We start from the raw sequence: 22,729 nt of genomic DNA, 5'->3' as shown, positions 1-22,729 counted from the left end.
GAGCGACGGAGGCCCGCACGATTATTGCGCCGATTTATTCGCAGACGGATTCGGAATGCGGGCGCAAGTTTCGTCGTGAGCCGGGCAGCGTTTTCCCGCCGGCCATGGTGCAAACCGTGCAAACGATGGCGTTATGCCCCTCTTCCACGTGATCGCGTCTCTACATCCAACGCGTCGCGTCGCGCCCTCGATTCAAGTACTCAACGTCGTTGCCAAACTTGCGATGCATTTCAAAGATACGATGCCACGGGGCTCAGCTCTTTGTACAGCTACCGTTATCCTACAATCCCTCATTATCCTTCAACGTGTTGTACAGACGGTCGCCCTGATTCACCGCGATTGGTGAGCACGTCCCACATTGTCAGGAGATGCTGATAAACAACTCACGGTATCGCCCAGTCCAGGAGAAACGAGACCATTCGGTGTCAACTCTGGATCAACTGCTGCTGCCCAGATCTACAGCCTTTTCAGAGATTATACAAAACGACGCCTAGGTAGGGCTCACCTCCACCTCGGGGTACTCTGCCTGGACGCGCTTCAATCCTGCCTGGGATGCGAGAACGCACAATAGTTTGATCTTGTTCACTAGCACGGTTTTCTACGCGTCAGCGATTGACTTCGTGATATATTCCAAAAACTCACCTGGGATGCCCCATTCAAGGATCATGTTCATCGCCGCGCACGCAGTACCGCCAGTGGCGATGAGAGGGTCGAGGAGGAAAACTTGGTCAACGGTCGGGTTCGGGGGCAGCTTCGAGTAGTCTTGCATACGCCATACCACCATTAGTCTCCAGATGACCGAAAACGTAGGAACAAAGCCGACGACGACTCACATTCCACCGGCTGCAGCGACACCTTCTCCCTGAAGATCCCGAGGTGGTACACGCGCGCCGCACTGCATTGCACGGACACGTATGGCAGGTCAACATCAGCCCGGCTGAGTGGCACGCGAAGGGACGGACGTACGGGAACAGGTTCAGCAGCGCGTCCGTCATGCCCATCCCCGCCCGCAACACCGGCGTAAGGCCGATATGGGGCTTGATCACGGAGCCCGTAAAGGGCCCTATTGGCGTTTGCTGTCCAAACGTGCCGTCAATGCCCGGTGCTGGGGGTAACGCTTGTACGGATCGGAACATACCCCGCTGAACGTCTCTTCCTCCAGGTCCCGGCTCGCTTCGATGCCCAGGATCAAGCTGATATCATGTATGCCCTGGGTGCAGACAAACTTAGAGGCGCTGCACGATTGAGTACATCACGAACGGGGCCTACCTCGCGGAACTCCTTCGCCGAAGTGGTCGTCTGGCGTAGCTTCGAGAGACGCGCGTTCACGACTGGGTGCTGGAGGACGTGGAGCTTCGACATCGTCAGGTGCGTAGTACTGCGACAGCAAATGTTGGCCTGTTCTTAAGAAAGCCAGGCGCACGACAGACAAGGAAGGTAGGGACAGATGGTGGTGCACGGAATGGATGCGTTCGGAACGAGGCTTAGGTGCAGCTCGAAGAGCCCGCTGCCGCGAGCCCCGGGTCGTGCAGTCCGAGCCTCCTGACTGGTTACCGTGCCGTGATTAGGTCACTTATCGTGCGGTTTGACGGGAGGCCTTGCTGCGTGTATATACGCGATAGCGGCGCGCAGATAGACGATTTGTGGTACCCATTGGTCGATATCGAACTGTAAATGGCAGATAGAGTAGAGAACCAGAAGGATTAGCCGAGCCACAAGCTCGAACTGTTGGCGTCTGTCTGTGATAAGCGATTGGATATAATCGTCCCTAAACCATTTGACAACTCATGCAGAGGTGGGTGAACGGTTGTAGAAACAGCTTTCCATCTACACAGGAGACGCATGCAAATACATAGCCTAATGGTCACGATCTCGTCCCTAGGACCTCGATGAGCGTGCGCCAGCGCACTACGGATATGGAGCATCTTTTCTTTGACGCATTCAAGACTGCGCCGCCTCCACATCGGCAACGAACGACTCGATGTCGGCGGGCAGAGTGTCGTAAGGGTTCGCGCCGTTTGCTTGAGTATCGTCGGTCACCCAGAACGCGCCGACCTTGTCCGTCGTGATCAGCTGTGAGACCAGGTCCGCCGGAGGGGTGGACGGCCCGTCTGTCAGGACTATCGCCTGTTTGGATGCGGGCGTGCTCGGGCCAAGAGAAAGCTGATTCGGGCTGTGATCGTCGCACAGAACATGAGAGGCTTGTACACACTGCCGAAAGTCAGCAGGACGCGCACCTGAAATCGGCATAGAAGTCCTCCGCTGTCAGCAGGATGTCCGCTAGGCTGTAGTAGTCGGTGTCCTCAGGAGCCGCCCCGGGGTTCAGAGCGATCTACGTACGTCGCGCGAGTCAATATCATGTCATATATGCTCAGAGGATTCAGGGCACTTACGAAGTCGAACGACTTCTGCGCCTCACCTGTATAGTTCTGGTACGTGGCGAAGTCTGCCGTCGCTCCTGAGACCTCGTCGAAGAAAATACCCTGGACTCCGTATGGCGAGTTCCATTCGGCGTACGTGTGCACGTCCTGGAGGACGCGTGCCGTCTGGGAGGGGTCGGCGTAAGACGTGTGGACGTACCCGAGCACGGTGACGCTGCTGGACGCTGACTTCAGGATGGGGATGCACTGCTGGTACTCGAGCCCCGGTTGTGTGTTGGCGTCGCCTGGCCCGCTGTTTGGGTTAATGACGGCGTAGTAGGGCACAGCAGGGTGAGCTGTTATGCTTCGTAGGTGAAGTCCGTTCAGCAACAGCAAACACCACCAAGGGTGAGCGTTCTAGGATTGCTACTCACGTGCTGAGAAGAGAAGCCCATCCTGAGCAGTCCGGTCCTCCAACTGGATCGATATATAGCGGAATCAGAACGCCGGACGAAAGGGCGGAGGCTGAGGCAGCACGAGCAAGTTGCATGTTGTCTACTGCGGCAATGACAAATGTGAGTCAATACCTAATAAGTATCCAATTGCAGTGATCCAAACAGGCTCCTAACCTTGCTAGACTCGTGCGTCGTAGTGGGCACTACGACTTCACACTCAAATACTTTATGAACACCAGCTGCAGCCTCCGTGCTTGGCTCAGCCTCGGCACGCGTCCATGGTACCTACATAGTAACCCGCAAGCAGATCGCATCCCATCACAGATCGCAGTCTCATATTGTGCGTAAGATGGCGACCGGGGCTCCCCCTGAGTTCTGGACACCTGCTTGAGTAGTGCAGAGCGCTTTGGGCGAACTTGCATACGGTCCAGTGCGGCCCAGGCAGTATGGGCTGTCATCAAGTCGTTGAGCGGACTCTGTTGGAAGAGGTCTTCGGCGAGTTCGCTGCACAGATTCGCTAGTGAACTTCCGATAGTCCTTACCAGACATCCGGCTGCCGTAGAGGAATACGACGTCATACATGGGAGGTGTTATGCGCAGGACACGCGGAGAGGCAAAACCGCAACCCATCAAAAACTCCGATCGTTGACTCCTCAGGGACATTTCAAGAGCAAACGCGATCGTGATCTCAAGTCGCCGCGCCCGACGTGGCACCATGCCTTAGGAACTGGGGAGCACGTACGGCATTAGCCACTGCGACGGATGTGTTCATGAATAATGGATGAGGTAGTCCCATGGAGGTGGTATAAACTCTCATCGCGGATTAGTAGCATTTGTCCATAACCTTCCAGCTCAGTACATCCACAATATACAATCCAACACGGCGATCAATATATATCCTACACCTAGACCACGATCAGCGTCCCACCACTCGGCCCATCCTCACTGACTTACCATGAAGCCAACACCGCTCTACGCGTCGTCGACCCACTCCGTGTACTGCACCCGCTGGACGTACTCCTTCAACCACGCCGGCTTCCTCTCATGTCGCGCGACCAGCCGCTCCCTCTGACGTGCCCTCACCTCCTCCTCTCTCCTCTGTTGCTCCTGTTGCTGCTGCTGTTGCTCCCCATCTTGGCCACCCGCGCTCGTGTTCACAGCTGGTTCACTCTCGTGAATGGCTGCCTCGCGCGCGTTCGCCTCAGTGCGGATGCGCCCTTCCCTCCGACGGAGGGCGTTCCGCCTACGGTCCCAGGCAGACGGCCAGAGGGTCACGAAGAACAGCGCGAAGAACATCTTCGCCTTCTGCACCGGCCCAGGCTCAGGGACGGGGGCGTCTGCATCGAGGATCGCGTCCTCCGTGGCGAGGTTGAGCGTCGACAGCCAGTCGAGGATTGCGCCAGAAGTCGATCTGGTTCCTGCCGCGTTGTTCGCCGGTGCATCTCCGTTAGGGACCGCACCTCCCGCCGGGGCTGCAGGTTGGCCTGCACCTGCCGCCCCGGGGTTGGCTGCACCCCGACCCGCACGATCATTTCCATCGTTGAGGACAAGGCGCATCGCGTTCCACGCCTCATACAGGATCCAGACGCTCAAGAGCACGCCGAACAGAGGACGCTTCGACGGCGAGAAGAAGTACAGCAACAGAAGGGTGCGGAACGCCAGCATCACTAGCGGGATAACCAGTGCCCTGACAGGGATCGCACGGATCTCTGCGCCGGGAGCGCCTGGTGCGGCAAGAGGATTGTTGGCGTCGTGAGGATTCGGGTTCGCGCCCTGAGCATGGGCGAGGCGCAGCTGCGGGAAGCCTAAGTGGTGCAAGTGCTGGTTCACGTTTGTCGCCGTGGCGTACGGTGAAGGGTAATGCGCCGACGCCGGGACGTAGAGCATGGGGTCATTTGCCATGGAGAGGATAGAGAATGTATGCGAGAGGACACGGAGGGCGTGGAGTTGGGCGGGAGTAGGCGTTGCGTTCGGATCCGTGAGCCGCAAGTACGGGAGACCCCTGCGGACGATTATGAGTTATGTAAGGAGATGAGTATGAGGCTCTACTTACTCCAACGTGACCGCTTCGTATACAGCGCCTCCTTGTGAGTTACCAGAAGGGAAGGGCTGTTCGAAGACGTCGGGCCACGTCCAACCTTGAGCATGATACAGATCCCTCGCTGCTATGCGCCATGTCTCGATATCATTGATTGCAGGGGGTGCAGGAAGCGTGATGCCACCAGCAGATAGGACACCTAAGGCGGTGTTATGCAGGTGCTGGATGTAGGCGACAGGCGAGAACGATGAGGGGAGATGAAAGAAAGGATAAGGCTGAGATAAGGGTGCCTGCCAGGATGCAGGCGTCGGGGTAGGCTGTCCAGCAGAGGTTCGAGATCTTGGAGTGTTAGTAAAGGAAGCGGCGTGTGTAGAGCTGGGTGCTGCAGCAGCGGAAGGAAGAGGCGGCGGGGCTGAGGACCAGGCTGATGGGTGGACGGCCAGATGAACGACCCTAGAGTCCTCCGGAGACTGATGGGAAGGAGTATGGGTTAACGAACTCATAGGGACAAAGGCGTGATCAAGACCTACCTTCCAGACGTCCTCGACCTTTTCCTCGTCGCTCAGAAAGCGGCCTCTCCAGACGAGCCGCTGGCCCTCGGGACTGGGTGAACCAGGGCAGACCTTGGCTATCTCGTGCTTGACATCACGGACGGTCGCCGAGGGAGTAACCTGTACTTGAAACGAATGGGAATACGCCGGGAGCTCGACTCGGAGTGTGGAAGCAGACATAAAGCCAGAGGAGAGACAAAGCAATGAAGCTTGCCGAGCGCAGTGTGAGTGAGCTGAAGAGAAGAGGTGCCGAGAGTGCGGTGGGGATACCCAGCTGCAGCGAGAGGTGACGCGACTGCAGGCGCCGGCTAACGTGGAGGCTCGGTCATCGCGTGACACCCAATTGTGCATTGTCACAGAGTGTGTCACAGGCTTCCCGTCCAATTACGGCTCAAACGACGCCCAGAGGAGAACAAGCCATTCGCAGATTCGGGAGGAGGTTCGCTCAAATCATTCATACAGCCTGTGTGCCATCTGCCAGCTCATCCCATGCACCGGTAGGACAGCCAATGCCCATCTTTGCTTGATAGTTGCCCGTAAGAGCCACCTCCGATCTCGCCTCCAACAAAGCTTATTTCCTCCTAGACAACAACCCCACGCACCGGCCCACAGACAACCCCATTGTCTCCGTTCTGGAGATAACTCGGCGCGCAGGCATGTCCGACATGTCCACCTTCGACCTGCTCGTCTCAGAGCTCACTCGCGACGCGCAACGAGTTCAGCCCAAAGACGCCCTCCAGTTCTGCGCCAAGTGGTTTCAGTCCCGTCTCGAGGAGCAACGTGCTCGCACCCGCGACGCACTTGCCCGACATCCCTCGTTCGCCGTAGCCCTACCACAGGACCACTACATGGATACCCTGCTCTCTCCCACGGCCGGATCTCCCGGCGGTCCCACCAGTATATCCCCCTTCTCCCACTCCTTCCCTCAGCAGCGCTCCTCCCTCCAGAACTCCATGTCCAACAACAGCCCCTTTGGAACACTGAATGTCCCGGGGAACGCCCTGCTGGACAACGGCTCCCGTACTCTTACCCCAGTGAGCCCCCCTAGCTTCCAGCTCGAGGGCGAGGACATCACCCCAGCCACCCCCATATCCAATCCGAATCCCTTCGCTTCCTTTGCAAACGGTTCCATCTCCCCGAGCCCTGGCGAATTCCTCCACCCTCCTACTGCTACAATTCTTGCGCGCCGCACCTCTGTCAGCGCTGAGTCCATCCCAGTCGACAGCGAGACGCACGAACCCCTGCCCGTCTTCCCGAAGACCGAGGACCAGCTCCAGCGCATCCGCGCCTCGATCGCGGCCAACTTCATCTTCCGCGACCTCGACGAGGAGCAGGAGACCGGCGTGCTCAACGCGATGCAAGAGTGCAAGGTCGTGACCGACGACGTCGTCATCCGCCAAGGGGACGTCGGCGACTACTTCTACGTCGTGGAGAGCGGGCTGCTGCACTGCTACATCCGCCCCGAGCCACTGCCTTCCAACTGGTTCACCGGGAACGTGCCCGCGTCGGATAAGTTCAACCAGTCCGGCTACCACCCCGTTTTCGGACGGAAGGTTGCAGAGTGCCGGGAGGGCAGTTCGTTCGGCGAGCTCGCGCTCATGTATGGGCACCCTCGTGCGGCGACGGTGCTCGCGATCGAGCCGTGCACGCTGTGGTCGCTCGACCGCATCACGTTCCGCACGATCATCCTCAAGGCGGCCCACAGGCGGCGGACAATGTACGAGCAGTTCCTCTCCTCGGTCGACCTGCTCGCGTCGCTCGAACCCGAGGAACGCAGCAAGGTCGCGGACGCGCTCGTCAGCCGCGTGTACGAGGACGGCGAGGCGGTGGTGCGGCAAGGCGAGATGGGTGACACGTTCTTCTTTGTGGAGGAAGGGAACGCTGTCGTGACAAAAGTTCGGAACGGTGGACCAGAGGTAGTCGGCCACCTCAAGAAGGGCGACTACTTCGGCGGTACGTGTTCATTATGCCCCTTTCCGGACACATCCACTCATCCATCCGTTCAGAGCTGTCGTTGCTTCGGCTCGAACCACGCGCTGCGACGGTGAGTGCAGTGGTGCGGGCGGATCCGGGCGCACCTCGGTTGAAGGTAGCTGCGTTGGACGCGCATGCGTTCACCCGTTTGCTTGGGCCTCTGCGGGAGATCATGGAACGGAATGCTGGACGGAGCTACGGAATCCATTGAAGATACCCCTGCGAACTCTCTACTGTCTTGTTATCGCGTGTCGAGTGTACTACTGCAGGTTATGTTGTGTGTTCTGCTTGCTCTGTAGCTTATGTATGTACATAGATGCATGGGGGTCTCGCGAGTACGGGGCGCCTAATGAGATTATCTTGTGATTGATTGCGAGCGATGGGAACAAGTGTACTGACCGCGGAGCGCCGTCGTCGTCGGTGTGCAGCGCTGCGGTCGTTGTACGTGTGGCCGAAGCCGACGATCCGCGAAACGCATGGATGGCAGACGGCAAATCATATGATGGCCAGTCCGGGGCGATGAACTAAGAGCGTTTCGATGGTTACGGGGAGGAGCGCGGTGCGCACGCCGGCCTGCTGGAATGGACAATAGCTCCACCGTCCTGGTGGGGTGCATCATAGCCGGTCTATCACCACCGTTCTCAAAGCGTTCGTCACTCTGCGGTTCGTATCTTCAGGTTGAGCGCTTTTTATTGCCTTGTCTACGGTGGTCCTTACAAGAGGCATGTCTGGTAGACGTACTAGGCAACGCTAATGACCAAATCAGGTGAAATTCCCCCGAAACAGCCATGTTGCAGGGGATTTAAACCCCGCAGATTTGAGCACCAACCCGAGGAGGAAATGCGTTTACGCACATTCCCAGAGCCTCGGGTGCAGCCGTGCTCTGGAAATAGTGTGGGACTCCTCCGGCGCGAACCAACCGGCCATACCCACTAAAACCCCCTAGCGGTAAGCGGGAAGGCTAATTCCCGGGGACGGTCTCGAACCCAGTGCTTTCTGCACTTCTGGACACTGGGTTTTATCGAGTTGCTCGATGGTACCGCTACGCCACCGCGCCCCCCGCGGTTCGTATCTTTGTCTCCGCCTTTTGTCTCTCCCTCACACCTCTTTGTGCCTCCACCCTCTACAGACTGGCTGTCCGCATCCCTTCTTCATCCAAGACAACCTCAATCTGTGGTCGCTGGCAGGCCACCGAGGTAATACCCCTGCGGTCGACGTCCACGCTCCTTACCAGCAAAAAACTGTACAAACCCCCTCCACACTACATCCGCGTCTGCCATGACTATTCCGAAGTCTAGTGGATTCCGTGTCGTCCATACCGGCGTGCAGCCTCGGGCTAACAACGATGGCCGTGAGTACTTGCTTGGCAAGCTGGATGGCGAATGTGAACGCGGAAGTTGACTTAAAATGTTTGCGGAAGTCTTGGGCGGACTTGATGGTGGACTGGGTGGTGGACTGGGTGGTGGAACTTTGTGAGTACGCGCCCTCAGACCACAGTCTCTCCCGTCTCATCAGACGTCGCAGCCCCACCCTCTCCATCCCGGGAATTGGAGGGTTAACCAGCATCCTCGGTCTGCCCGGTCCTGACACCTCGACGACCAGCTCAGCAACGACGACGTCAGTCCAGACTACGACCACCTCCAACACCATATCGCTGACCGCTTCTAGCAGTACTACGTCGTCCGATACCCTGTAGGCTATCTCTCCCCATTTTACCCTCGCGTGCGGGGTTAACCTTGTATCTAGGACGACGGCCTCGAGTTCACCCACGACCTCAAGTACTACTACTACCTCCTCAATTACAACAACCTCTTCAACCTCCACCAGCACCAGCACCAGCAACATTGCTACAGCCACTCCTCCGTCGTCCAGCACTGCGGAGACATCGACCAACACAGTGACGCAGATTGTCGGCCCAAGCACCTCTTCGTCGACCTCGTCCGCGACCCCATCGCCCCAAGCGGACGCCGCGCCCAAGTCCTTCCTCCAGAACAAGGCCTTATCCGTCGGTGTCATCACCGCAGCGTCGCTCGTCGGTCTCGTCCTGATCATCGCGCTCGCGACGTGGGCCATCCGCAAGCGCCGTCACGACCGTCTGCACGAAGACATCCTCGACTTCTCCACCGCGAACCTCGTCGGCGAGTCCCACGACGCGGAGAAGGGCGCGGGCGCAGGTGCGGGCAGCGCTGACACTTCGAGCTCGGGACACGGCAGCTCGTTTGGTCACGGCGGCTCGCTCCCGCCCGCCGTCCAGCCGCGCCAGGCGTACCAGCTGCAGGATCCGGGTGCAGGTTACGGAGCGGCGGCAGCGGCATATGGCGTCCCCCAGCGTGAGCCTAGCCGTGCTGCTCAGCCGTACGGTGCTCAGGCTGCGTACGGAGGTGCTTACGGCGCGTACCAGCAGCCGAATAACACGTACGACAATTGGAATTACGGCTACGGTGCAGCTACACCCCCATCCCAGCATGCGTACGATCAGGCTTACGGCGGTATGGAGGACCCTTATGGTGGCGTATACGGTAACATGCAATACGATAATACGGGAATGATGGCGGGCGTCGGTGCAGGTGCGCAGCAGCAAGCCCCGGCGAACCCTCCCCAGCGTCGCCCATCGGCACAGCGCAAGCCCGCCCCACCGCTGAACATTCCGACGGAGAACCCCATCGCCCAGCCTGGCAATGTCGTCAGTCCCGAGTCAGCTATGTCGCTGAACAACCCGCCGCTTCAGGCCGCTGCGAGCTCTAACAGTGCGAACCCTCCGCGCCAGCGACGCACCTCCCTGCTGGACCCGCCTGCTACAGGTAGCGCAGAGAGCGGCAGTGGAAGGGCGTACCCAAATCTGCCTCCTCCCGCCCCGTTACCTGACCAATTCGGCGCTTCAATCGGTTCTCCGACTGAGATCGAGGAGCCTCGCCGCCTCATCGTAAGTTTTACATAATGTTCGTTATCCCGTCGTGTGGAGCGATGCTGATGGTCGTTTCTGGCTACCGCTTACGCAGGTTCGCAACGAGTAAGTGTGCTTCGACTATGGCCGGCCACCTGACGATGGCCCCCGCTACCGGCCGGGACAAAGCCCGACGATACCATGTCCATGTCCTCAACCTCCCCACACCGCTGTAGCATGCCTTCGCACTTCACCACTGCCTGTTTCCAGTCTCCCCTTCGGCTTCCTGCACATACCACGCACGCATGCACCCCGCGCATCGCATTGTCTCGACCCTTCCGTGTATCATCCGTCGGCTGCCGCCCCGTTCTGCTGTCGCTCGCTATCTCTCTTGCTTTTGGCCCGAGCCTGACATTGAGATGCCGCTCGTCGTCGTCCCAGGATGCGCTCTGCCCCGTCCTGCCACGACGTTTCGCTCGCTTCTGACATGCCGGACACTCAGAGCTCAGGTCCTTGGGAGCTTGGGTAGAGCCGAGGCATTTCGAGGGCCGCGCGTCGCTTCTTTCTCTCCCCGCACTGCACTGTACTGTTTTCACCTTGTCGTTGTCGCCTACGGCTGTTTATCCATTGACTGCTTCAGCACACCGTGACATTAGTCCCGCGTACCTTATTCGCCCGTGCACGTCTGTATCATTAGTTTAGCCCTGTGCTTGTCCTCGTTCTACCTACTGATCTCACGCACGAGTCCGGCTGCCCATGCCTTGCTGTGGCATCTAGATCTCTGCTTTCTCAGTCTCCCCCTCTTAACAAAGTAGGATTATACGTATTAGCTAGATAGCTAGACCGGTATCAGTTACCTACTAATGCTAGTGGCGCGGTTGGTCGCCATCGTCGAAACCGTAATGGGGCTGTGGTTGTGTAGATTTGTGGATTGTGTGCCATGCCAAAGGACCCCCGATTATTCTCCCAAAGGAATGATGCCTGATCCGGACAAAATTGGCCACCCAAAAAGGCCTATGCCTGATCCAATCCGGCCAAATCGACGTCCAAATTCTGGATGGCCTGGTGCCAAAGTCCGGACAAAACTGGTCCAACCAGGCAGAGGCCTGATCCCCGTCCGCCCTTGGGCGGCCCGGTGTTGGATGATAGCTACCAGGTCCTGACCAACAGTATCGCTCATTGATCACCAAGGCTTGCAAACCGGTGTCGCTATCTCTTTTTCCTTGTATCCCGGAACGTAAAAGGACGTTTCTGCATTTCCGGCGGTGAATAGAGAAATTGCGCAAGAAGCGCTGGAGGGCAAGAGGTAGGGCAGCCTGCTGAGTGACAGAATGTCTTGCCTCTCCATTTGCAAGATGACCCCTAGCATATTCTATGTTGTCCAGATTGCCGTAGATCTCTCAAAGAAACAATATGGACGTTCCCTGAGCGAAAATTCAGCCTCTGGGCGCCTGATCTGCCCAATCCGGACAACATCATGCCGCCAGATGGCCTGATCTATAGTCCGGCCAAATTTGAGCACAAATCCGGAAGGCCTGGTCGAATCCGGACAGATTTGGCTCCCGGAAAGGCCTGATCCTTCGGACATTTATGGCAAGATTTTGGAAAATCGGATCATTCCTCTGAGTGAATAACCGGGGGTCCTCATGCCAATCGGTATAAAGGAAAGCTGTGCTCGCCGCAATTAGTACGATGGGCGGCTTACGCTTGCCATATGCCCTATACCATGAACGCGCTATTCGGGGTAGGCCTGAACCTCTTGATTATACTATCAGACACTAACACTCTTTGACACAGAAATTGCCGTGCACTATGTTCTTCATGCACACGTTCCATTGCTACAAAAAGTGATTGTATAGCGCGAAATCGAGCATCTGAGCGTAATTCATATGGTATGTGGCACAGCATGGATCCAATGTCATCGCGCTACTCTCTCGACAGAATGGATCACAGTGACGTGTACAACGGAATGGAACTGCGCATCGTGCTTGGCATAGTTGGAGTTTGAAAGCTGGTATTTGCTTGGGCCCTAACAAGAGAACGTTCAGCATCGTTGACAACCATCCGGCTCAGAGTGTCTCCCATCCCACAGCGCTCACCTTGGTGTTGAAAGAGATGGAGCTGCTGCTGAATCCCCGTTTCATCGCCCTTGTCCAGCGCTTCAACAGGTCTTTGTGCTTCCCGACCTCCACCCCCTCCGGCGTGACGCACGTCCCCGCGATGTCGACCACAACAAATCCACCGTCAAGGCCCTCCGTGTCGACGAGCGGTTGGCCGGCCACATCGTCGCCCCGCGCCACAGTTTCCAACAACGCAACCGTTGGACAGGTGTGCGCGTAGAGGGGATAGCCTAGGTCTTGCACGCCGAACCCTGTGTCCACTAGAGGATCCGTCACGACGGGTGTCTTCAACCTCGGCTCGCCGTCGTTCCGGTTACTCGGGCTCTTTGGAAGTTCGAGCCGGTTCTTGGGGTCATCCTCGTCTTCGAAGTCGCTCTCCTCCTCGACCACGGTGTCGCAGTATCTCTGGATGGGGGTGGCTAAGGCGTCGATCTCCGCCCGAATCTGTTCGGGTGACTCGGTCTTGCCCTTGGTACTCGCGCCGCTGTCTTGTTCGGCCCCCGTCTTGGTCGGCGCCTTGAACAGGGCAACGGACTTCCCGTCTGCGAAGAGCTCCTGCTCCACTTCGTCCGCCCAGTCGCTCCCAGGAGGCGGGCTCACAGAGGCATCTGCTACTCCAGATGCCCAAGTGTCAAGTACTCGTGAGTCAACCCAATTGAGGGTGGGATGCAGACATTGCACTTACCAGGCCCGCCGCTTCGCCAGGACTTGTTCCCTTCGGGTGAGTCCAAACTCAAGGAAACGAAGGACTCCGAGTCATCGTCCCAGATGAAGAGTGGGGCGTTCTCCGTAGCCATCCAGGAGTTCATCGAGGGCAAACCAAGAGCAGGGCTATCACGGAAAGACGACATGACGAAAGAATGTGTGTGCTAATGTGCGGGGTGTGCAAGCAATACGAGGACTGGCCAGCAGCGACGTGTGGGGCCCAAGTGCGCGGTGTGCGGATATCTGCGTCGAGCAGAGTGGAGTTGGGTGGGATGGTACAGTTGCACTCGGAGAGCCGCATACTTCAGCCGCAGTGAGGCTGACAACCATTCTCTTGACTGGAAACGGGAGCCCGGTCTCGTTTGAGAACAGCTGCATACTGGGAAGGCGCATGCTCAAATTCTCCCGATACTAGTACTTAGACTGCTTGCAGGTTTTTCCCGTCGTGCGAAGGACGTCTTGCCCTTTTGCTGCGCCTGAGCGAGATTGGCGAGTGGTTACTTTGGAAGATATGGCATCGCAGAAGGTCTATTTTACAAACGAAATGTATGCTACATTCAGAAATAAAAGACGTTTGCGCTTCGCTCCGTACATCAAACTCACCACCTTTCGCTATTGGGCCACGCTTTTCTCATCATCCTTACTTGTTGCCCTTTTTCTCATCCGCTCCCTCGCCCGGAATCTCTTCCTCTGCGCCATCTTCCCCCGCATCGATCTGCCTCGCCTTCCCGCGTTTCTCCCTCCGCTCCAAATACCAGACCAACCACGTCACGAGCAGCGTCGCGACACTCGTCCCGATCATCGCCCACATGCCTTTCGTGAACCGCGGCGCGTCCGTCGCGGGGTAGAACACGAGCGGCCACCACGCGTTCACGACGTTGTTCCACATGTTCATGGACGCGAGCACGACGCCCCGCGCCGCGTGGTCGTCCGCACAGATCTGGTTCGCCCACGCGAACGTCGTCGCCTGCCCCGCGTAGCTCGCGCCCGCGAGGTACCACGCGAAGAACTTGAGGCCCATGGGGGAGGACCAGACGAGAAGGATGATGGACGCGGTGGTGGTGCAGGTGGCCATGTAGACGAGGACGGGCCAGCGCGCGCGGGACTTGGTCGCGTCGGTCCAGGTCGCGCAGACGAGGGTGGAGACGATCCCAAAGGCTGTTACGCCGGACGGATAGTTGTCTTAGACGATGCGTGAGTTGTGGTCATGGTTGCGATTCCATGGTGAGGGCAGGGTCGTACCTATTTGCGGTACGGTGAAACCACCGATGGCCTTCATCCACTGGCCCATGAGGTTGTTAGAGCCAAAGCTCTCCGTCTCACCGGAAATCGCGAACTGTTCGTCGCAAAATCAAGCAATGGTCTAGGTAACATTGTCCTCAAGATAGGACTAACCAAGAGACTACATCCATACCAACGCCAGTTGCCTAGAAGCCGCCTGACGAGGTTCCAGTTCAGATGTCCGTGATCGATATCCTTCTCTTTGTCCGACTCGAGCCGTTCGCAAGAAAGCAGACGTTCCTGTATGGCGGTGTAAGCTTGAGTGTGGGCGTCATCAGGTGACGAGACTCGCACCTCTTCAGACAGATAGAAGGCCCTCGTCGTCGTCGGGACATCGGGGAACATGAGGAAGCCGTAAAGAGCAATGGGCAGGGTGATGATCCCGTCTATGATGAAGCTGAAGCAGTACTTGAGTGAGATGAATTACACGGGACATGGGCTTGTTCTTACAGCCAACGCCATCCGCTTCGACCTGCTCTGCCGTTCAGGTGGCTGTATGAAGGCTATGCGTCAATCACGAAGAGTGATTGTAAGTGGGACAACCTTACGTGTAGACAGCAGCTTGCAGGATTCCAGAAAAGCTAACGAGCCACGATTCGGTACTTCAAGGCGTAGCAATGTGAGTAGACATATTGCAGATACTCACAGTGTGCCTACAAGACCCGAGGACGTAAATATGCCGGAGCGCTTCCCTAGTTCACCGGATTTATACCATCTATGCTCTGCGTCAGAAACAAGACAAAGTGGTGGGAGGCAAGAGATGTCACCTACGAGCCAAGGATGTAGTGCGTGCCTACAAATGTGGATGATTCGGCGATGCCCTGAAAGAAGCGAATCGCGTATATCTGTTCAGCATGGTCAGTTCACCATAGCGTTCGTGCCTATCCGAAGCAACCCACCTGTTCGACGCTAGACACCGCACTTGTACTACCAGACAGTGTTCAGTCCAGTCCGAGCTAGATGATGCTGAATCCGTTCGTTGCATCTCACCAAAATGTTAGCACACCCCAAAGGATTTGCATCATGGGAAACCAAATTCGAGGGGGGACGATTTGTAGCATCAGGTTATCTATAAACGCACGCATGAACCTCGTCAGCGCTTGTGCGGAAATGTCTTGTGGCTCCGCAACATACTTGGTATCATCCCCACGATATATCCGCAGGTGAAAATGGTATTGATTTGCTGTAAGTTGCCCGGACGTCAGCTCACATCCTCCCAGGTTCGTCACCCAAACAAGCGCCTACATTGAATTGCGTCCCATGCATGTGGAGTTCTTCCTTCATGCCTGAAACATATGCGTTGGACAGATTGCTTCGATCGAGATCTATCCCGGTCCACGTGTTCGTACATGAGCAGTTGTCCATGAGAAGACACGCTGCACCTACAGTTGCAGAAGTACTGAGCACCGGCACATGAGCAGAATTTCGCAAGTCAGCATAGCAAAGCACGCACCATTAGACAACAATACGACAAGATAAACCAGTCTATTTTGAACAGAAGATTGCGCTCCGTCTTTGATTCGGGTATCTCGCCCCATACGAAATGGCGTATCTTTCGTAACGCGACCATGCCGGGCTCTTCAAGGCGAATTATGAGGGACACAGACACGGGGGTTGTCTGAACGACAAGGCAAAGCCAGCGAAAAAGAGCGCGGACACTTCGGATCGCGAGAGGATGGAAGTCCGGTGCAATCCAAGGACCTTGTATCGTACGATGTTTCTTAGTGGCCTATGAATACGCGATGATAACAATCGTAGAAATGTGTTGGAGAGTGGTCTGCATGAGAGTCGTGAGTATAAACCCGAGCGTCGTGTGATACCCCGTGGCCGGGCGTTGGACGAACTCCACTGGAACAGGCGTTCTAACTTCTGCAAGAGTGGACTCGGTGAACCGCCGAGACGCCGACTTTGCAATCACGTGCCCACACTGTCAATGTCTCCCAGCTGCGTGCGTGTCACCTTAGCTGGCTGTTCCAGACGATCGTCATACCACCTGCTCTTCCACCTTAACATGGCGGTGATTGTTCTGTGACCAATCTGCATGACGGCTCATCGAGCTTGGCTCAAGTTTTTGTCAGGGTGTATAGTCAGGACTACACTATCACCGATCTCTAGCTGCATACCCTATCTTCTGGGTCTTCTACTATTGGTCTCTACAGAGTGAGCTCATTGAAAATCCGGAGCGCATTCTTGCGACGAGATGCCTTGCATTGCCTCTATGATGAACTTCGTAGTGGCTTGCATGGAATTCGGGCTCACCGCAGCAACGACCACTCACGTACAACTCTACAATGTAGGTCAGGTAGTTGCTAAAGGTTCTTTCTTTCGCTGAAAATGGGTAGATCGTATTCGTTTATAGAGGGCTTTTGTAGACCTTCACGAGTGTGTACGTATTCATGAGTACAATACTGAACATGTGCCGTCTGACTTCGTCACCTTGGCATCCCGCAGGTTATGCGTTGTGATCACTCCCCGTATATTCCTCAAGCTGCGCGATCCGGAGCTACACGGCAAGGTGTTCCCCTCGTCGTCGGGATATGCCTGACACCCGGCACGCCACACGGGGATACAGCTCACTCTGAGATGTTCCCCAAAGTACTCGCAGCGATGACAACGCAATGCACAGAGGACGAATGGGCCGACGGTGTCTATCGAATCGCGTGTCCCACTAATGCATTCGCCTTGATCTATGGAAGGTGGGCTCGGGTGTATCATTCTGGATGAGCCGCACGCGGATTAGGACCTCGCTGGCTCTGGACTGCAAGTACGATCACCCATTCTTCCTTCTCCCTCGATCTTCAGCTTATTGCATCCCAGACATCCCGGTCGCCTGTTTTCACTCTACTTGCGTTGCAAGCAGTCGCACTTAACTTTGTCCGTACCATGTTCTCAATCAACACTCCTTTGAGTGGCCCGTTGCCATGAGCGTCGGACTTCGCGAAGCAACCTGAGCCATGGCCCGGGTGCGTCATCGTCAGACCATGGATTGGGCTGACAAATAATCTCGATATACCGCTGACCAGCTGCTAGAAGCACGTTGGTGGAGGATTCGACTTCGAGCCTGACGACCATGCGCGACCCGTGGGCAAGTGCTAATCTCGTTGGCTACGATAGCGCCAGCGCTCAAGCCCTGTGCAATCACCAAATGAGTCATTTGCACTGTGACACAGCGATGGATGTCTTCCACTCAACTGACTCGAGAGCTCATCTCCCAGGTCTTCTCCGTAGGATACAAGGTACGGACATGACCCTCCAGGATGACCGTCCTCTGCGGGATTTCAACTACCAATTTCCATAGCGTGGAATCCCTGAGAATGTCGGACCGCGATCGTGTATCCGGATGCCTTGAGTCGCGGTGAGCATGGAAATTAGAACTTTCCTCGCAAATCTCATCATTTCTAAAGATTACGGGGACCACCGCCGCGAGCATATATCGCCATGATGTTCTGCGTGATTCCGATATCCTGAAATCAGCCTTCCGTCGATGATCCTCCTCGCCAGCCATGTCCTCCGAGGCATCGTACGCATACACTGTAACATTGTGAGTCTCAAGCTCACAGCCATTGACCTCTCGACTCTTGGCAGCTAATCATACGCTCGACTAAGGGCTCATTCAATTCGTGCCCATAACTATCTGGCCATGGTTGCGCTCAGTTGGGTAAATTTCCCTTTGTCGCATACTAAGGTCTGCTCACGTTCCCTTTAGCAATACTCTACTATGATTATGTGCTGACGCTGCCAAGAGAGATTGAGCATTTCTGGAAAAGAGCCAAATTTTCGCTAGCAGCGTCTCTCTTTGTACTCAATCGCTACCTCGGCCTCTTCGGGACTGTGCTAGTCGTGATAGAATATTTCCTGAATCTGGCGCCGCATGTGAGTTCTCCTTCATCGACTATATGAGTGTCCCTCCCGGGTCCTCACGACGCCTTTGCAGCGGTTCGTATGATGGCTGATCCTTACAAGGCATAATTACTTGACACGAATTCCACTAGCTGCAGGCAGCTACAGACGTATCACGCATATTATACAGTAATAAGCCAAGTTGTCATCGGAAGTATGTTAAGCAGCTCTTTCGCTCTTCTCGCATGCTAACGGGTTTCAGTGCTATTGATGATTCGCACCTATGCGCTTTACAATCGGAGTAGACGGCTAGTGATCGGCTTCGTCATCCTGGGTGTAGTATTGTTTTCAGTGGGTATTCGGTCGCTCTCCGTCAACTTTACTTACTGAAACATGTATTGATTCAAGGCTACGCTCCTTGCGGTGAGCGTCGAGACTCCGGCCGACCCTTCCACGCTGTCAATGCGAAGTTCGCTCGGCTGTGACCTTTCAATGAGTGAACCACTGTAATGTGTCTATCTGCGTTCCTCTGTAATGAACCGCTCTCATACCTTCGACATATTCAGGGGGTTGAGTGAGTTCTACCAATGCTGAGTCGTGGCAAAACCCACCAGATTGTAACAGGGACTGCTGTGGGCTGGATAGCGATGATCTGCGTTGATACAACGATCTTCATCCTCACCATGCTCAAAGCTATCAGGATGGCACCGTTTCTGCACCATCGGGTCTTCGCCGTCTTGTTCCGAGACGGTGAGCAGTTTAAGTGCTACTGCTGCCTTCGGCAGAGTGGTATCAGTCCACTGACTCCTTCTTTCGTTTAGGTGCGGTGTACTACATGTTCGTCAAAGTACCGTTCAATGAATTATATGTGCTAATACTACGGTTTTCAGGATCATGGCGCTGGTGAATCTGGGAAACCTGCTCAACCTTGTGGTAAGCTGTCCGCACGGGATATTCCCATACGTATCACTGTCAATCAATAATGCCTTATGTTCAGCTCCCAAATGTAGGTCAAGCAGCCACAGCAAGTTTCTCTAGCTGACAAAATATAGATTGGAGATGCGAATAGAGGATTTCTGACGACTTTCACAAATGCGTACGTGATCTTCAGTTAGATACGGAACCTTGTTGTGTGACTTCATCGCCTTGTCATCCCGTAGGCTTTGCACTACGATAACCTCTCGTATCTTGCTCAATTTGCGCGATCCGGAGCTGCAAGGCGGTACTCTTGCCATTGGAAGATGGTCCATACCTGGAACGTCGCTCATGGCTGTGACCCGCTCTATGGCGTTCACCGAATCCACAACAGTGACAACGCAACGCACAGAAGACGACTGCGCTCTCGTTCCTGACCATGTCACCATTTCCGTCGAATCGCGGGTCCCACCAACCTCTTCGCCGTCCTAGGGTATTGCGCATGTTGTTTTGAGTGGGCCGTGCACGGAGAGGGGCTAGCTGGCGCTAGTCTGTGAGTACCCCACCACTCTTCTCTCCTTCTTTCAATATTCAAGCCTATGTCGTATGCCCCGGTCACGTCATTTCACAGTCTGTGTTGCAGCAGGTTTCTTTGTCTTTGCCCATACCCTGTACCACATCGTCAATCGTACCATCCTTCATGCGAAAGAAGCCACAGTACTAGCGCTATAAGAAAGGCACGGCGAGGTTCAATTCATCTGAACTGAGAGGTCGAAGTCGCCGGGTCAGTCCATTGGGCCTCAAGCGTGCACTCACGGTTTCCTTGGAGCCCCTATGCAACAGGCATTCAATTTGGTTGCGATGCCTAGGTACCAACTGGCAACCCGAATCGACTGAGCGCTTCCTTCTGTTCGTGAGAAATGGGGGGCCGACGAGTCGGTGACGCGGCTAGTCTCGATGTCGATCAAGCCCGTTCGCGTGCATCCCGTGCGTGGGGTTTGTGTTGGTTTGTGTCGGACTCCAGGCTAGCGGCGCGGTGGGGCTCAAGGAGTCAAAACAGTTGTGTAGTGACTAAGAACCGCAAACGGACTTTGCCTTTCGCGAAGAACTTGAAGGATAATTACCCCCGCTTTATCGAGATTGGGGGACGCCTAGACGGTTTGTATATAAATTCGCTAAGAGTCCTAACGACTTGCATATGCTGCGGAGTGGTTATTGCAATGTTCTCCTCCCATAAACGACAAAACTGGCAAATGTGCATACTAGCGAGTCCACTATCGCCACTGCGCCGATGAGGCGTGTCCTTTGGTGCTCCGCAAACCACTATGCTCATAATCCAGGAAGGTTTCAACATGAATTTCCGGCTTTCCGACCATCACGCGTCACGTCCGAGTCCGGTGACACGCTGTTCAAACCACCAAAATCCGTATTGCTTCATGCTTGCGGTATTCCCAGCGTCTTACTCCCTGAGAACGTACCGTGAATGCAAGTAAAATACGGCAAGCTGTCCGATACCAGCAGAATCGGGGGATCAGGAAGCAATTGAGAAGGACAGAAACTAGTTTTGGATAACGGCTGACCAGAGCGTCACAGTGGTCGACAGGGCTTTTGGAAACCGTCGTCCCTGTAGAGGCGCCTACCTTCCTTCCCCTCGAACTCTTGGTACGCCGCATGCCAGCCGCCACGCCCTGGCCACGACGCTGACGTAGGCGCGAAGGCCGAAACTCGTGTCCATCCAGTATCGTAGGTTATGCCATTCGCACTATGGCCGGGCTTCAACCGAAACGATCACGCCGGAGACGCCACAGTTTACCCCTTTTGAAGGGGGGGGGTCTCAGATTATAGCAGGAGTGTGGCGCTAGACATACCTGGCCAGACGTGGCTTGCCTGTACTCGCCCGAACCAGGCCGGGCGTCCGTGCATCCCATATGACCGAGAAGACGGTTCAATGAGGAGCGCACGGTTGGTCAGGATTGATTGCGGAGCCTCTTGCGACTGAACCCTGCTCTAGCGGCTGCTGTACTTGTGCTCTTCATTACTGTCCGTCCGGGAGTCTATCTGGAAATGGAATTGGGATGAGCGGCACCGCGTTATAGAACAAGGCACGCGTCGGATGAACGTGAAATGCGAGGTGATGTCGACATACGCCCGAACATCCGTGACGACATCGCCATGGCTCGTCTTCAGCAAGTCGACTGGAACGGTCCACGGCCCAAAGGCATGGGATGCTCGCCCCGTCCAGACCACTGAACATTCTACGAGTGTCTTGGTCAACCACGACCGGATGTGGAATTGCCAATAAGACGTAGTAATACTGCTTACATTGGGCGTCCGAGCGTCCGAGAACCACGCTCCCAGCCGCTCGACGGGAGCGTCGGGAAGACTAGGGGTTGTGTGATTGCGCCATCAAAAGTCTAGCGCGAAAGGGTGCGAGCCTAGCGGCTGCGATAGCCTCATTGTGGCGCAGATGGTCAGAACCGCTCACAGTCGTCTGCTCCCACGATGCTTGGCACGGCAGATTCAGATCGCTGATCGCCGTCTTGCCCCCAGATCCAAGGGGAGTTGACCTGGTCGACACCGCTCCGCGTCGGCCACACACCATTTTGCCGCCTAGACCGGAGAGAGCTGCGCTGTGACCCCTCGGCCAAGCCGATAGCATCCGGGCGGCAGTCATACACAGTCACGCTATACGGCGGATGACGAACGGCTGACAAACTGAAAGCGCTCAGCCGCGGCGCGTCCAACTGCGGCGAGACCACCGGCCGAGAATGATTGGGCCGTTCGTCTGGAACGCCACGGTGGCCCGGGGGTTCTACCGAATGACTCCGAAAGCTCACCTCAAGAAGCACGCACCGGGCGCATGCAGCCCACATGATGGGAGATGATGGGGTAGGATTATACACGGGGCCGTTTAGGTTTGCGCGAACCTTCTGGGGTCGTGAGAACAGCGCCTACGGATGTGTGGAAACGTTGCGGAATGAACCATAACCTCGGTCAAAGTGGTCAAGGAAGGAGGACAGGTGGTACGGAACGCATTCAGTCAGAAAACTGACCTTGAGAAATGTGCTTCGCTCAACACGACGTGTGTCATGAAAGGTAAGACATTGAAATTGCTCCAATATGAAAATGGCCTATTGTTTCAATATAACGCATCTGTGGTCAACTGCGCAACATTCGGATCAGCTCTTCGCCTACCCATTAGCATGGACACGTTGTGTCGGCCGAACGTCATCAACAATTTGGAACGCTGCGTGAGAAATGGGCAATCTGGGGTCGTCAGGACACAGTGTATGAATCTCGCCGTCCGGAGCAGCTTGTGGGCCGCACTACGGCCAAGAGTCCGGCATCGGGCGGCACATAGGCGCGGCACATAGAGTTACCATTTCTGTCTGATCGAGTGATGGGCTGGTGACATAGGATCGATGGTTTGTAACTGCTCGAGCGACGGTCCTGTGTTATTCTAAGAGTTGTGTCTTCGGAGCATGCGACAGCGTCTCGTAGGGAGAGTGGGTGCTCACGGGGTGCGCCTCATGAAGAAAGGGAACGCGGAGACAGAGGGGAAAACCATGTATACTGCGATTAGTCATCACGATCTCGATAATTGCC

At 55.9% G+C, this 22,729-nt stretch overlaps 10 protein-coding genes across 10 annotated transcripts; 5 read left to right on the top strand and 5 right to left on the bottom strand.

Annotated features, from left to right (window-relative positions):
* Window positions 1-211: 211 nt before the first annotated feature.
* DICSQDRAFT_154094 (armadillo/beta-catenin/plakoglobin) lies at window positions 212-1,538 on the bottom strand. Its single transcript, XM_007364125.1, has 8 exons — window positions 1,270-1,538; window positions 1,139-1,210; window positions 967-1,076; window positions 834-895; window positions 643-762; window positions 506-585; window positions 388-456; window positions 212-325 (listed from the first exon to the last, which is right to left on the bottom strand). The coding sequence occupies exons 1-8, from the start codon at window positions 1,360-1,362 to the stop codon at window positions 281-283; spliced, it is 651 nt and encodes a 216-aa protein (XP_007364187.1). The 5' UTR covers window positions 1,363-1,538; the 3' UTR covers window positions 212-280.
* A 254-nt stretch (window positions 1,539-1,792) lies between these two features.
* DICSQDRAFT_135106 (uncharacterized protein) lies at window positions 1,793-2,920 on the bottom strand. The gene is made up of 4 exons (XM_007364124.1): window positions 2,795-2,920; window positions 2,394-2,724; window positions 2,238-2,332; window positions 1,793-2,173 (listed from the first exon to the last, which is right to left on the bottom strand). The coding sequence occupies exons 1-4, from the start codon at window positions 2,908-2,910 to the stop codon at window positions 1,942-1,944; spliced, it is 774 nt and encodes a 257-aa protein (XP_007364186.1). The 5' UTR covers window positions 2,911-2,920; the 3' UTR covers window positions 1,793-1,941.
* Window positions 2,921-3,625: 705 nt separating this feature from the next.
* On the bottom strand, window positions 3,626-5,673 carry DICSQDRAFT_135104 (uncharacterized protein). The gene is made up of 3 exons (XM_007364123.1): window positions 5,384-5,673; window positions 4,869-5,323; window positions 3,626-4,817 (listed from the first exon to the last, which is right to left on the bottom strand). Exons 1-3 carry the CDS (start codon window positions 5,582-5,584, stop codon window positions 3,788-3,790), a joined length of 1,686 nt encoding a protein of 561 aa, XP_007364185.1. The 5' UTR covers window positions 5,585-5,673; the 3' UTR covers window positions 3,626-3,787.
* Window positions 5,674-5,856: 183 nt separating this feature from the next.
* On the top strand, window positions 5,857-7,740 carry DICSQDRAFT_179546 (protein kinase A regulatory subunit). Its single transcript, XM_007364122.1, has 3 exons — window positions 5,857-5,940; window positions 5,990-7,357; window positions 7,411-7,740. The coding sequence occupies exons 2-3, from the start codon at window positions 6,061-6,063 to the stop codon at window positions 7,587-7,589; spliced, it is 1,476 nt and encodes a 491-aa protein (XP_007364184.1). The 5' UTR covers window positions 5,857-5,940; window positions 5,990-6,060; the 3' UTR covers window positions 7,590-7,740.
* Window positions 7,741-8,507: 767 nt separating this feature from the next.
* DICSQDRAFT_154090 (uncharacterized protein) lies at window positions 8,508-11,224 on the top strand. The gene is made up of 5 exons (XM_007364121.1): window positions 8,508-8,729; window positions 8,799-8,850; window positions 8,903-9,070; window positions 9,125-10,301; window positions 10,378-11,224. Exons 1-5 carry the CDS (start codon window positions 8,657-8,659, stop codon window positions 10,390-10,392), a joined length of 1,485 nt encoding a protein of 494 aa, XP_007364183.1. The 5' UTR covers window positions 8,508-8,656; the 3' UTR covers window positions 10,393-11,224.
* Window positions 11,225-12,180: 956 nt separating this feature from the next.
* DICSQDRAFT_168508 (uncharacterized protein) lies at window positions 12,181-13,233 on the bottom strand (the record flags this gene model as incomplete). The annotated part of the gene is made up of 3 exons (XM_007364120.1): window positions 12,181-12,291; window positions 12,362-12,993; window positions 13,068-13,233. The coding sequence occupies 3 exons, from the start codon at window positions 13,231-13,233 to the stop codon at window positions 12,181-12,183; spliced, it is 909 nt and encodes a 302-aa protein (XP_007364182.1).
* Window positions 13,234-13,627: 394 nt separating this feature from the next.
* Window positions 13,628-15,938, bottom strand: DICSQDRAFT_103121 (MFS general substrate transporter; the record flags this gene model as incomplete). The annotated part of the gene is made up of 14 exons (XM_007364119.1): window positions 13,628-14,269; window positions 14,330-14,423; window positions 14,483-14,608; window positions 14,663-14,765; window positions 14,819-14,860; window positions 14,917-14,949; window positions 15,015-15,083; window positions 15,140-15,213; window positions 15,268-15,295; window positions 15,359-15,437; window positions 15,503-15,551; window positions 15,614-15,693; window positions 15,755-15,767; window positions 15,822-15,938. The coding sequence occupies 14 exons, from the start codon at window positions 15,936-15,938 to the stop codon at window positions 13,728-13,730; spliced, it is 1,449 nt and encodes a 482-aa protein (XP_007364181.1). The 3' UTR covers window positions 13,628-13,727.
* Window positions 15,939-16,407: 469 nt separating this feature from the next.
* DICSQDRAFT_135100 (uncharacterized protein) lies at window positions 16,408-17,236 on the top strand. The gene is made up of 4 exons (XM_007364118.1): window positions 16,408-16,661; window positions 16,711-16,754; window positions 16,820-17,132; window positions 17,186-17,236. The coding sequence occupies exon 3, from the start codon at window positions 16,823-16,825 to the stop codon at window positions 17,090-17,092; it is 270 nt and encodes an 89-aa protein (XP_007364180.1). The 5' UTR covers window positions 16,408-16,661; window positions 16,711-16,754; window positions 16,820-16,822; the 3' UTR covers window positions 17,093-17,132; window positions 17,186-17,236.
* An 834-nt stretch (window positions 17,237-18,070) lies between these two features.
* DICSQDRAFT_37556 (uncharacterized protein) lies at window positions 18,071-18,960 on the top strand (the record flags this gene model as incomplete). Its single annotated transcript, XM_007364117.1, has 4 exons — window positions 18,071-18,241; window positions 18,371-18,422; window positions 18,471-18,563; window positions 18,788-18,960. Coding segments are annotated over 4 exons (489 nt in total), but the record flags the coding sequence as incomplete, so codon positions are not given.
* Window positions 18,961-19,032: 72 nt separating this feature from the next.
* DICSQDRAFT_154088 (uncharacterized protein) lies at window positions 19,033-19,759 on the top strand. The gene is made up of 5 exons (XM_007364116.1): window positions 19,033-19,045; window positions 19,099-19,141; window positions 19,206-19,214; window positions 19,261-19,304; window positions 19,369-19,759. Coding segments are annotated over exons 1-5 (345 nt in total). The 5' UTR covers window positions 19,033-19,043; the 3' UTR covers window positions 19,616-19,759.
* Window positions 19,760-22,729: the final 2,970 nt, after the last annotated feature.

Source organism: Dichomitus squalens (genome assembly GCF_000275845.1).
Source record: "Dichomitus squalens LYAD-421 SS1 unplaced genomic scaffold DICSQscaffold_8, whole genome shotgun sequence".
Taxonomy (NCBI): Eukaryota; Fungi; Basidiomycota; class Agaricomycetes; order Polyporales; family Polyporaceae; genus Dichomitus; species Dichomitus squalens.
The sequence above is the reverse complement of the archived record's forward strand: the minus strand, read 5'-3'. Positions and strand labels throughout refer to the sequence as shown.